A 12,648-nucleotide genomic window follows, 5' to 3' on the forward strand; every position below is an offset into this window, starting at 1 on the left:
GCATTTTCTGAAACTCCTGTTTCACATCTTCATTCACATACAACCGTGGGCAGTCGCGGGACGCAGTTGTGGCAGCGGAGCCAACAGAATGTCACGTGATCGGAAGTTTCAGATCCACCCTGTTTATGGACTCACAGCTGGAATCAGCTGGGACCAGAGGAGGTCAGCTTCTCTCCAGTTGTTTTTCAGAGCAATTTGCATCTCATTTTCCTAATTTCACTCTCCAATTACTACTCTCAAGCCATTGCCTAAATTATCTGTTGCTCCATAAGGGATGACATTTCCTTTGGCTGAGAAACTCCCTGCCTCACACTACATTAGCAGCACTGTGCCTCACCAAGGGCAGAGTGGTGGCCGACTCTCTGGTTTTGGCAGGCCCCCTGAAGAGGCACCAGGCCAGTGCTAGGGGCGATTACTGACAGATTGGCCCAATTGTCATGGCTCTGCCTGCAGACTGCGTCCGACTATCCTATCCGTAGCACACTATACAGCCTCATTGCGACTCACCGAAACAAATGGTGCCACCAAACCTACCCGCACATTTGGCTCCATTCATTAAATCCAATGTTGAATTTCCCTGCCCAGTCCAATGATGCATGGACGCCAAGCTCTGTGATGATGGATGGAGTTATTAGCATCTTAGGTTTTACACACAACCTGAAGCCAAAGCATATGGTCGGACAGATGTTCCAGCAAGGGGCTCTATTGGAGGTGCCATGTAGCTGTCCACTTACACTGGACCTTCGTGGAAGAATACTCGTCTATTTATCACAGTATGACCCATTTCAGCCCTCCTCCATTCCTATTATAAGACATCCTCAGAACCCCCAAAGCAGCCTTCCTTTATATTTTAGTGAGATTCATGATCACAAATTACCTTGGAACTTAAACAAATCGTTTTAAGTGGACAGGATTTACAAAGGTTCCCACAATGTGTGTGGGCCGTTGTCGTCTCTATAATGATCAGTACTGCCAGTAAGTGGGACACTCCAAAATCAAGTGTGGCTTATTAAATTGTCCCCCAGTTTATTTCTTTTAGTTAAAATCTGCATACAGAGAATTTGACAGGGGTAGCTTTTGGATTACAGGTGCATACTCATTGATACAATGCTCCATTTAAGTTCTGTGATGTTCATGGTACCCCAGAAATGGCTCAGTTCCAGTCCAGTCCTCATCTCCTCCACGAGACCAGGATATGGGGCTAGGAAATAGCTCAGCAGTTAAGGGCAATTGTTGCCCTTACAAAGAACCTGAATTTGGTTCTCAGGACCAAGAATGCAGTTCACAACCATCGGTTACTAGAGTTTTACGGGGCCCAATGCACTCTTCCGACCTCCACTGACACCAGGCATAAACATGGTGTACATACCTATGTACAAGAAGGATAGTGATATATACAAAATAAATAAACGTAAAAAATATGAAGAAAGCCACTATTTTGATTACTCATTTTCTGTGTTCTAAAAGGTAGGTGCTTGTAAAAATAAATGGTTTCTTAAATTAACTTTCATTGTAAGAACAAGCAAATGAGATAATATGCACTGAATTATTTTCCGTCTCTCTCTTATTTAAAATACACAATACTGAGATTCATGTGTGCACTGTGACATGCACCAATAGTTCATTGTTTATTGTTAAGAACTATAGCAAATCCTATTGCTTAAATGGAAACCAAGCTGCTCATACATTCTAATGCTAAGGCTCCTTTAAAAATTTAAGCTATTAATTATGGTGAATAAATATGTTACAGATATGTCTGAATATCTCTAGAGTCGGTTTGTAAAAGACACTAATGCAACCTGTTGGTCATTTGCTTATAAATTCACTGTTGAACTATTTGGAGAAAAGTGACAGGTATGCCAGGCTGGCTTCAAACTTCCCTAGATGGACTTTAAACTTCGAATGCTTTTGCCTTCACTTACTGAGTAACTGGGACTGCAGGTGTGGGCCACCATGCTTGGCTGATGTAGCGCTGGGGACTGCACCCGGTTGCTTCACGTATTCTAGGCAACCAGACTACCAACGGAGTTACATAAACCCCAGTCCTATTCACTTGTGATCAGGCGCATTATCGCTATTCATATAAAAAAATGATAGCATAAAAAAGGAACATGGACAATATTAACCTATAAAAGATGTAACCTCATATTGGCTTCCTGTATGAACATTATCATCCTGTCCCAGGAATATAGGCAGATATTTTTAAATTATTATTATATTTTAAAAAAATTATTTCAGCATATATGTAAAATTCTACTGGTGTTCTTAATTCCCGTAACCTAAGTTTTACCATAAGCCTTAACATGTGGACTACCAATTTTCTAGAATTAGAGTTCCTTAGAAATAAAACAAAAAGCTAAAAAATTTAATAAAAAACATATTTACAAGCAAAAAAATTAATACTGTTAACTTGGCAAAACTGTTGAGCATTTAAGCCCACAACACATATGACTTCACTGGGCTTCATGAAAGGAGAGGAAGGTGCATTGCACAGGACTAAATAAAGGCTTTATCCTGTCTCTTTTACTATATCAAAAATTGTGTTTTATACCAAATGACAATATACATAACACAAGTTTTAAAAACTATCTCCCAGAAAGCCTCAGAATTTCATTACAGGGCTAGTCTATTGACTACCAAACCATTTCAGAAAGTGTTTCAGCACACTGCACTACGGACAGTGAGATTACTCACTGGGGACAAGGAGGTCACACATTTTGTAATAGTACTCTATATACCTAGAGAAGAACGTCTTCAAACACCAGTTGGATAACTCCATGGACTCATGCTCCTCTACGCTCCTACAGCCACCATGATAGAAACAGAGAGATGTCCTGGGTTTGCTTAGAGTCTCTAAATGTTTGCTCTCCCGTTCACCTCTCAACTTACTTAACAGGCATGCCACTAGAGACAATAAAAATTTTAGAAGTAAATATCACAACGCAAAAACTACAACAAGAGACTGCATGCCTCAGATGTTCTTGTGTTCTGGAAACCTGAAAAGGACACTTACGATGAGGAACCACACTAGGCACCCTCCAGGGAGGAGTGTAGCATGGTGCTTTTCTGTTAAAATGGAATACTGGAGGCTGCCGGACCTTAGGGTACTTTAGTCCATAATGAGACATTTTGCTGACTGAATTACCACAATGTGACCTGTACTGTGTGGAAGACCTGGGAGGCTGACCGCCACTTACTATTCCACCCAACTCCATGGTACGGCACACCGCCACCTACTCTAGAAGAGAATGTGGTAACCTTTACTGAGCTGATGCAGGTACATTCATTCTTGGTCCTCTGGACAGACATTTTCAGCACCTGTTCATACAATCAAAGTTAATTGAAGAGACCATTTCTTTTCATATAAATCTAACAGCATAAAATTTTTACATTATTCCATTACAAAACGAAGGTTATCAAAGGCCACACTTCAGATCATCACAAATAATAGAAAGACCAAATTTAATGTTTCAGAGCTGCAAAGGATTTTAGACTCCACCAAACATCTTCTCTTATAGATAAGGAAACATAGGCCCAGCCAGGCCACTGAAATCTAAGCTCATCACAAGGAACGAGGTTAGAAGCAGTAGAGACGAGGTTAGAATTCATCCCTGGTCTTCTGAAGCACAGTATGTTATTCTCTACCTTAAATAAAAATAACCCAACATCTGTTCATATGACTAAGTATGCATGGCTTGACCGTGGAATCACAAATCTTCCTGTTGACTTTTTTTTTTACTACTTTCGGCAAAAGATAATTGCTTTTGAAGTACTAAGCAATATTTGATAGGGTCGTGTATACATAAGGACCAGTCAATCTTGAGTGGTTAACAGTTACATAGAACCACTACAAAAATGTTTTATTTAAGGAACTGAAATCATGGCTTAATGGTTAAGTATATTTTTTGTTCTTCCAGAGAATCTGGGTTCAATTTCCAGCACCCACAGAACAGCTAACAGCTATACGAAAACTCCAGTACCAGGAAATGTGGTGTTCACTTCAGGCCTCTTTGGGAACCGCGCACGCATGTGGTTCACAGAAACACACAAAGTCAAAGCAAGCCTTGCTGGTGGTACACACCTTTAATACCAGCACTTGGGAAGCACAGGAAGGCAAATTTCTGTGAGTTTGAGCCAGCCTGGCCTACATAGATAGTTATAGGCCAGACAAGACTATATAATGAGACCATGTCAAAGAAAATTACAAAGTGAAACACCCATACAATAACTATTCGATTAAAATATGTTTTCTATAAAAGCATCACTACACTATGTAAATTCTATATTTTTGTGTCTTTTTGAGTGTAAAGAATAATTTGAGACAACAACATTAAGGAAAGTTGTGTGGCATTACTGAAAAAAAAAGTAGAATTGCTTGCTTTTCCGTCTGCAAGTTGAACTTGCACATTGCTGGAGATCCATGCAATGTCAATGTCAAAGTTGGAAATAAAGACACAAAATCACTTTCCGTGGCCAATGCAGAGTCTGAAGAGGAGACGAGTAAATAGAACAGAGCAAAACTTCCAACTAGTGTTTTCTATCATTACTGCTTAAAAAAACGGCAGAAGGAAAATTTCAAGAAACCATAAAAAAATGAGCCAATCAACAGAGAGGAAGCCCAAAAAATCTGTGGGATTTTGACTGCAGTCCACTCGGACCAGCACGGTCCAGAAAGGCTTTGTTGCCGCAAGGCAGCTGGTGTCTGTGGATACAAAACCCTTTTTATTTCAATGTCACATTAAATCCTGGAGCATAAAACCAGTGGCAGACTGCAGAGCCATTTCTGGTTCCCCAAGAACAGACTATTGCTCTTGCAGCTTACACCAAATATCAACCAATGTTCCCATTGTAATGGAAAATAAAAAAGATGCAGTATGATTAGAAAATACGTCTGAAATCCTTTGCTAAACTACTTACTTCGGCAGACAGAAAGATCTAAGAAAATAGCCTTCACATTTAGTCCATAAGACAGATTGCACATTATACAATATGCTCCCTGGGATAAAGTATCCTAGTTCCCAATATCTGTGGATAGGAAGAATCGGCAACATGAGAAAAAAAAAAGGAAGCCATTTTTTTTCTTTTTTTAAATTTGGGCTAAAAAGAAGGTATTATAATGACTGCAAATCAAATAAATTACCAAAGTAGTGAAAAGTGGGTTGATGTAACATTATGTACGTCTATAGTAACACCTAATTGGACTGATACAGGAATCAGGTGATGTCTGAACACCTAGCATAATCCTAGACATTATACTATATCTGCTTTTAATGATGATGCACTATAACCACTATCCCTAAATAGCTGGAAGCTAGTGAGTAGCCTTCACACTAATTTCACTATTCTGAAGATAATAGCAAACTAAATCTCCATATCTGTGTTCACAAAACTCATTTAACATTTTAATGTTTTGTCCTTAAGAAATCTGCTGGCATTGACAGGAATTGAAAATTCTACACAAGTCAAATCCCTTTCCTTCCTGGGATGATAGAGCAGACTATCAACAGATGAGATGTTAGTAGAGGTCTTGTCTCATGGGCCTTAGAAGCTGTGTGTGGATCGCCTGAGACAACAGAGAGGTGGCTGTGGCAGCATTATGTCTCAAGTACTAGCCCTGAAGTGGAAAACACAGGGACACGCCTGGGGCTTACCAGTCGGTCAGTTTAGCCTAATGAGAAAAGCCCAGGTTCAGTGGGAGACCTTGTCTCCAAATAATGCAGAAAGCAATTAAGGAAGATATACAATGCCCCCCTCTAGCTTCCAAACACATGTACACATGTACTTATTCAACTACACACACCTATTTGGACATGCACATACACAAAGGGTTGCCTTTGACACACACCTCCCAGCATGCCCCCTCCTAGCACCTAAGAGTGACAGCAAGATTTTCAATATTTTCGCTGAATGCAAAACGATTTCATGCTCTTCAGATCTTTCTGATTCTTTTGAAGCATCATGGCACGTGCATTTCGCCAACATGCATGTCAGTCACAGTCAATCCAATAAGCATATATTAAGGGTTTAACATGTACAAGACAAATATCCAAATGTCAGATCTGCAATCAACTTGTATACAGAAAGTTCTGAAAGAGAGAAAGAGAGAGGAGAGAGAGAGAGAGAGAGAGAGAGAGAGAGAGAGAGAGAGAGAGAACTTCCACTGTTACCCTTGCAAGTTCCCTCTTGAAATGCTTACAATTCTTAAACTAAGAGTGTCTGGCAGTCCTTATGTGACTGCTGTCTTCTTAGTTTGCTTTTCAAAAAATATTTATTATAAAAATTTAGTTTTACTTCTTTTTCCATGTATTGGAAAGTCTAAGAATCAGTAGGTGTGACTAGACATCAATACCAATATCAATTAATTATACACCCTCACTTGTTTTGTTAGATTATTTAAAAATGAAGTGTGTGTTATGACTCTCCAGAAAGCCAAGTAAATCTAATTTATGCAAACAGCCTTCGCACATGCATGGGGGGCAGAGAGCAGAGAGGAGAGAGGAGAGGGAGACTGTGTATGACAACCACAAACAACACAATGATGGTCTTTACCCAAGTAAAGCCTTCAGCTCAGCAGCTAATGGCGTCTTACCTGCAGCCATAACTTGTTATGCACGGCGTCTCTCCCTGTCGCAATGCACTGGAATGTAGCATTCTGCCCTGCGTTGACCTCCACGTCACCCAGACGGAGGAAATGAGGAGATTTATCTGTGAAAACAGAGGGAAAAATACATTTCGTTCACAAGAAAAAAAATACATCATGCAACTTTTTCACAAGAGAACACTGTTATTATGCCCACAAATGTCTAGCATTAATATTCACGTTCCCGTCCTCTAGAGCACACCGTTTCTTCTCTTACTCTGCCTTCTGAATGCCGCACATGCATATCAGCTCGTCTTTCATAGAGACTGAAAACTCAAGGCTCACTGCTAATAGTTGCTCTTGCGGGTTAGTGATAGTAAAAGTTGTATTGAAGGAAGCCAAAGAGATTTTAAACAGGTAGCTATCCGTCTATGAGAACCAGAATGGAGGCATATCAAGACCCTAACATTCTGATAGCTATGTGGTCTCGTAACTATTTCCCACAATTTAACCAACTGGATAATGATTCCTCCAGTTTTTCAAACTTAAAGAGTTGTATACCAGACAGGAAACATTCTTGATTATTAAAAACAGAATATCTCCTTCCTGCTTGCTTATAGCCATTGGAAAGTTCCCGAAAAGAAGCATCACACAAACAGAAGTAGCATCTGTAGCATGGAGCATTCTCATGAGTGGTTTGACTGTCAAATCTGTACTCACTATGAAGTTCCTTTTAAATCGGAAGCCCAATCTATTTTTCCATTGAAGGAAAAAATGCACAGCCAAAGCTAAGCCTCAGGGAATTTACACAATAATATTACAGAACCACACCACATAGCCAATGCCGTTGCTGTGCCCAACTCATAATCATCAATTTCTTTATCTTCAAAAACCTTTATTTGGCACCTGACATTTAAGATGTAGACATGAAAAACAGACAAAAATACAATACAGTTATACTGTGGAGTAAGTGAGTTTAGTAAGCTCACTTGAACTGGAAGAGGAATCACACTTTTACCTTTCTGAGCTTATAACACAGAGGATAAATGATTTGATCTTTGGAACCTCTTTCTCTGGGACTTCAGCTGGAGCTCAAGGGGAGAAAAAAAAACTCACAATTGAGCAAGAACAACTTGAACCAAAACGAACTCCAGCCCAGCAGTACTACAACACTGACCACTAATGCAAATCCACAGGTCTCTGTCTCGGCATGACTGCCAGGAGATAAGAGCCAACCTCTGTGTTCTTTGCTGGTAACATGATACAATCACTAAGCAGGGGCACGAGCCTTGCCCCTGATATGTTGACCTCATAAATTATGCTCACAGTGCATTAGCGATGTCTCACCATGGAAGCTATGGAGCACAAAGGGCCTCTTACACAGGACCTGTCATATTTTGTTACTGGGAGATCATATCAAGAAGAAAGTCTGAACTGCCGTCTGTAACTTCTTCCTGGCCCTCCTTAAGGCTTTCAATAACTGATCTGGGGAATGTGATTCAGCACAAATTGAAGTATGAAGTCTGAAAAACTGTCAGCACTTATCAAGGCTCTCACAAAAGAGTGTCAGCAAACCGAGATTTGCTTTAACACTTTATTTATTTAGGGCTGATTAACTCATATATTTAGGATAATAATTAAAAATAGACCCAACTTTGGAAGAAGGTGAGTGGATTCATGATTTTCACTTCCCGCAGTATAAAATTAACAGATCAGATACCTTAGACAGCTTTTTGTTTCCTCTGTTATTGAACTAGGATTTGTTACTTGCCTCTGTTTTCCTAGAGAATGGCAAAATACCCCATAGGTTTAGAATGTCTTTGTGTAATTGCGTTTGCACTTACATTTTGTTGTCACTAATTAAAAACAAATAAAATAATCATACCATACATGTAGTTACATGTTGGGAGAAAACTTGATTTGAAAATACCAGTAAACACTTCAGTGTTTTTTCCATGAAGCCTGAGAGTAACAATAAAATGGACAACAATGTCCAGTCAATAAACAATCAACAGTCCCTGCCAATCCAAGGCGTGTGTTGAAAGAACACAGAAAAATACAACTCTTAATCAAAACCTACCACAAGGATAACTCAGGACTTGGATGTCATCAATGGCAATATAACCGCTTCTCCCTCCTGAGACTTCAGCCTCAAATATTACCTGTCAGGAAGAAATGGAAAACATTTACAACAGTCACTTTTAAAGAATGTCCACAGTAGAAGATAGCTATAACGCCCTAACAGGAAATTTGATTTTTCTTCACTAGAAACTTTTAACGGTATCTCTTATATACTTTGATTTCTTTCTTTTCTTTCTTTCTTTCAGAAGGAAAGAGGGGTTGACACAGGGTTTCTCTGTGTAGACTTGGCATCCTAGAATTAGCTCTGTTGATTAGGCTGGTCTCTAACTCAGAAAACACCTCCTGTCTCTGCCTCCTAAGTGCTGGGATTAAAGAAGTGCACCACCATGACCCAGTTGGTATTTTGATTTCTTAAACCTTCTGCATATAACCAAAGTCAAGTTTGGATAGTAGCTAAATGACTGAGTTCACACAGTTCCAATATGCTTAAGGAGGTACTAAGAATGTTGCAACATTTCGTGATAACTTACAAGTTATGTCAGGAAGTTAGCTTGCCAGCAGTTCCAAATGATCAATTCTCAATAAAATAAAATAAACCAAATACAGTGCCATATCATAGAGTTTTTCTGATAAAATTTTATTGATTTATTTTACTTTATATATGCATATATGTGTGTGTCTATGTATATATGTAACAAAACTACATGAAGTATTGTCTTTTAAACCAATGTGTTGTGATGAAACTCATGTTTACAGTAACAATGTAACATAAAATGAGGATGATCAAAAAAATGGCTAATAGATGAGAAATAATCCAGAAGGTGCAGACAGTTTTCTAGCAGCCATGTCAGAACTTAAATGAGAATCTAAAGGGAAAAAATAACAGTTATGTTGAAATAGACAAGGCAGAAGATGCTGATTGGTAAGTGTGAAGAAATACAGATCATATCAGGAGCCTAGTCAGAAAAGCAATAAAGATCAATATGCAAACTTGAAGAACAAAATCGCTACCAAGTACATTTTACTAATGCAAACCTGATTTCCCTTGGGCACATGCAAGGGGGCCTACGGAGATGTAACTGGACATCACTGAGGAAGACTGGGTGAGTTCAAGGGGAAGAAACAGAACTGGAAGGAAGTGAGCTACCAACTGAAGAGTTAAATGGATGGAAAGATGGCAGGGTGAGAAGAAAAAAGAGATGCAAGCTACTGGAATAAAAGCCAAGATTGAAAAGGGAGATAGCACATGTAAATTCAATAAGGTAGGACCAAGTCCTGGCTAGAAATAAAGAGAAGAGCTCAGCAGGTTCAGCCAGGTCAGCCCTGGCACTATTCTGAGTATTGTGTCAAGGAGTTACAATATCAAAACAGGGCAGGTATCTGCGCATCTAATACACACAAACTTGAAAGCAAAGATACTTTCCGGTACCATCTGCTGCTCTCCAGCTGTTTCTCCTTTGTAGTGGAGATAGTTGTGAATCCTGGAATCAGGCTGTAGTTCTGGTAATGCAAACATTGCGGATTTCTGATGGGAGTCAGTAAAGACCAGGGAGATTGAAAAGGTTGTACATAGCGGACAATGAGGACTACTGAGAACTCAAGAACAATGGCACTGGGTTTTGATCCTACTGCACGTACTGGCTTTGTGAGAGCCTAGGCAGTTTGGATGCTCACCTTACTAGACCTGGATGGAGGTGGGTGGTCCTTGGACTTCCCACAGGGCAGGGAACCCTGATTGCTCTTTGGGCTGACGAGGGAGGGGGACTTGATCGGGGAAGGGGGAGGGAAATGGGAGGTGGTGGCGGGGAGGAGGCAGAAATCTTTAATAAATAAATAAATTTAAAAAAAGAATAGGTTGTATAAAAGTCAAATAACAACTTGCAGATTTGGGAGGTTGGATTTTGAAATATGACTTTAAGAAATACTTTCTAATATACAAGAAAGTCCAGTGAAAATAAAATTTAGAAGCATCTGTTGGTAGTAGCCATTGGTAGAAATCTGGTAACCTTGGCCAGATCATTCTTACTGTACTGGAGGAAGGGAAGTGTCTCTGATGAGATCTGGGATGGCATTCACCAAATCCTAACTTTAGAAAATGTAGTGCCATAAACTACCATGCATGTGCATGCTTGCTTCTGCTTGACAGGAAGGAAGGTAAATAAATAAGTAGGTAGGTAGGTAGGTAGGTAGGTAGGTAGGTAGGTAGATACGTACATACATACATATATACATACATACACAAGTAGATAGATCCATAGATAGTTTGAATGTAAGGATGGATGGATGGATGGAATGATGGATGGATGGATGGATGGATGGATGGATGGATGGATGGATGGATGGATGGGCAGGCAGGCAGGCAGACAGACAGACAAAAAGATAGAATGCACAGGAGCTAAAGTTTGGAACCCAGAAATATTGATGAGGAGACAGAAAGATTGTAAAAGACATAGGATCAGGGAGTTTGTTGTGAGAAATGTCGGAAGTTACACCCCTACAGACCGCCTATGTATGAGCTGAACAAGCACAACAGAAATAGACTCGCCATTTTCGGGGGAGGAAAGATCACGAGGCTTCAACTCGACACAAAGAACTACAGGCAATGAAGGAATACTGAGGGCAGGAGAAAAAGTCTTCTCCAGGGAAGAGAACACAAATTGGTTGTCCAATACCAAATAGTCATGTCTTAACATACATATAAGGTAACACTATACAGACTGACTAGATTATATTTAGGAATGTATGTATATACATATGCATGGACCTACAGAAAAACAGTGAAAAAGACGCCAAGAATTTGAAAGAGAACAAAGTTTGAGCAAAGTAAGCAAAATTTGAAAGGATGGGCATAATGAGAGGTGTTAGAAAAAAAAAGAGGAGGGGTAAATGATGTGATTATAATACTATCTCAAGTAAACAATCAAAAAATTATTCCTGCAATCTCATAGGGTAGCTGTACCATTTTCCACAAATTTATTTTGAAAAAGAGTTAAGAACAGAGCTGGATGAAGCAAGATGCACCAGGACACCCAGTCTTCAGGGGACTTCAGTTACAGTTATCAAACAACTGTCCTCATGGGAGTAGGCAACAGGTCCGGAGGATGCCACTTAAACTGAATTTAGGCTTTAGTTTCAGTTGAAAGTCTAAGCTTTTAAAAAACACTTGAACTGTTCTTTAAAAGTCAGTGTCATTTGAACTAACACACCAAAGAGAGATTAAGGGACAGAATGGAAGATTTTAACATTAATCCCATCCCACTCTTTCTCCATATTCCTACATCTGCCAGAAGGCAATAAAAATGGGGGGAAACAGGTGAGAACGTGTGGTTCCTCTTTATTCCAGCCACTCCCTTCACAGTCTCCTGATCACTCTTTCCTATTCACACATTGTCCTGTGCGTCTACAGATGTTACTAGAACAGGTGAAATAGAAAAGAAAACCGTGTCTTATAAGAGGAAAAAAAGCGGGGCTGGAGAGATGGCTCAGAGGTTAAGAGCATTGCCTGCCCTTCCAAAGGTCCTGAGTTCAGTTCCCAGCAACCATATGGTGGCTCACAACAATCTGTAATGGGGTCTGGTGCCCTCTTCTGGCCTGCAGGCATACATACAAACAGAATATTGTATACATAAAAAAATAAATAAATATTTTTTAAAAAAAGAAAGAATATTCTAAAACAATGAGGAAAAAAGCTTTAGGAGAGAAAGATGGCTGATTTGTTAATGTGAAAGTGGAGAGGAAGGTAGAAGGTAAACTCAAAATATCAATTTTAACACCACCACTTGCTAAAGACCAGTGCAAACCAGAGAACAGCATGGAAAAACTTCAGTAACATTTAACTTAGGTGCTGATGAGAGAAAACACTTTCTTCAGAATGAAAAGGCTACACTAGACTCCTCCTCTCCTAGTTCTCAACTCCTCAGGAAATCACAGAAATCAGAGACTCCCAGGCCCAGAAGATGCATACTATAAGTATATAATATAGCTTT

The 12,648-nt window shown here is 39.6% G+C and overlaps 1 protein-coding gene across 11 annotated transcripts in view; it reads right to left on the bottom strand.

The window, feature by feature from the left end:
* Nucleotides 1–12,648, bottom strand: part of Ptprk (protein tyrosine phosphatase receptor type K) — a 527,882-nt gene that overhangs the window by 254,180 nt on the left and 261,054 nt on the right. For all 11 annotated transcript variants that reach the window (XM_075946829.1, XM_075946790.1, XM_075946757.1 and 8 more), the window contains exons 4-5: nt 8,661–8,742; nt 6,590–6,705 (exon numbers count right to left, since the gene is read on the bottom strand). In XM_075946829.1, the coding sequence (XP_075802944.1) occupies nt 6,590–6,705; nt 8,661–8,742 (198 nt within the window). The remainder of the gene's footprint in view (nt 1–6,589; nt 6,706–8,660; nt 8,743–12,648) is intronic.

The sequence above is a fragment of the Microtus pennsylvanicus genome, chromosome 1 (genome assembly GCF_037038515.1).
Source record: "Microtus pennsylvanicus isolate mMicPen1 chromosome 1, mMicPen1.hap1, whole genome shotgun sequence".
In the NCBI taxonomy this organism is placed as follows: Eukaryota; Metazoa; Chordata; class Mammalia; order Rodentia; family Cricetidae; genus Microtus; species Microtus pennsylvanicus.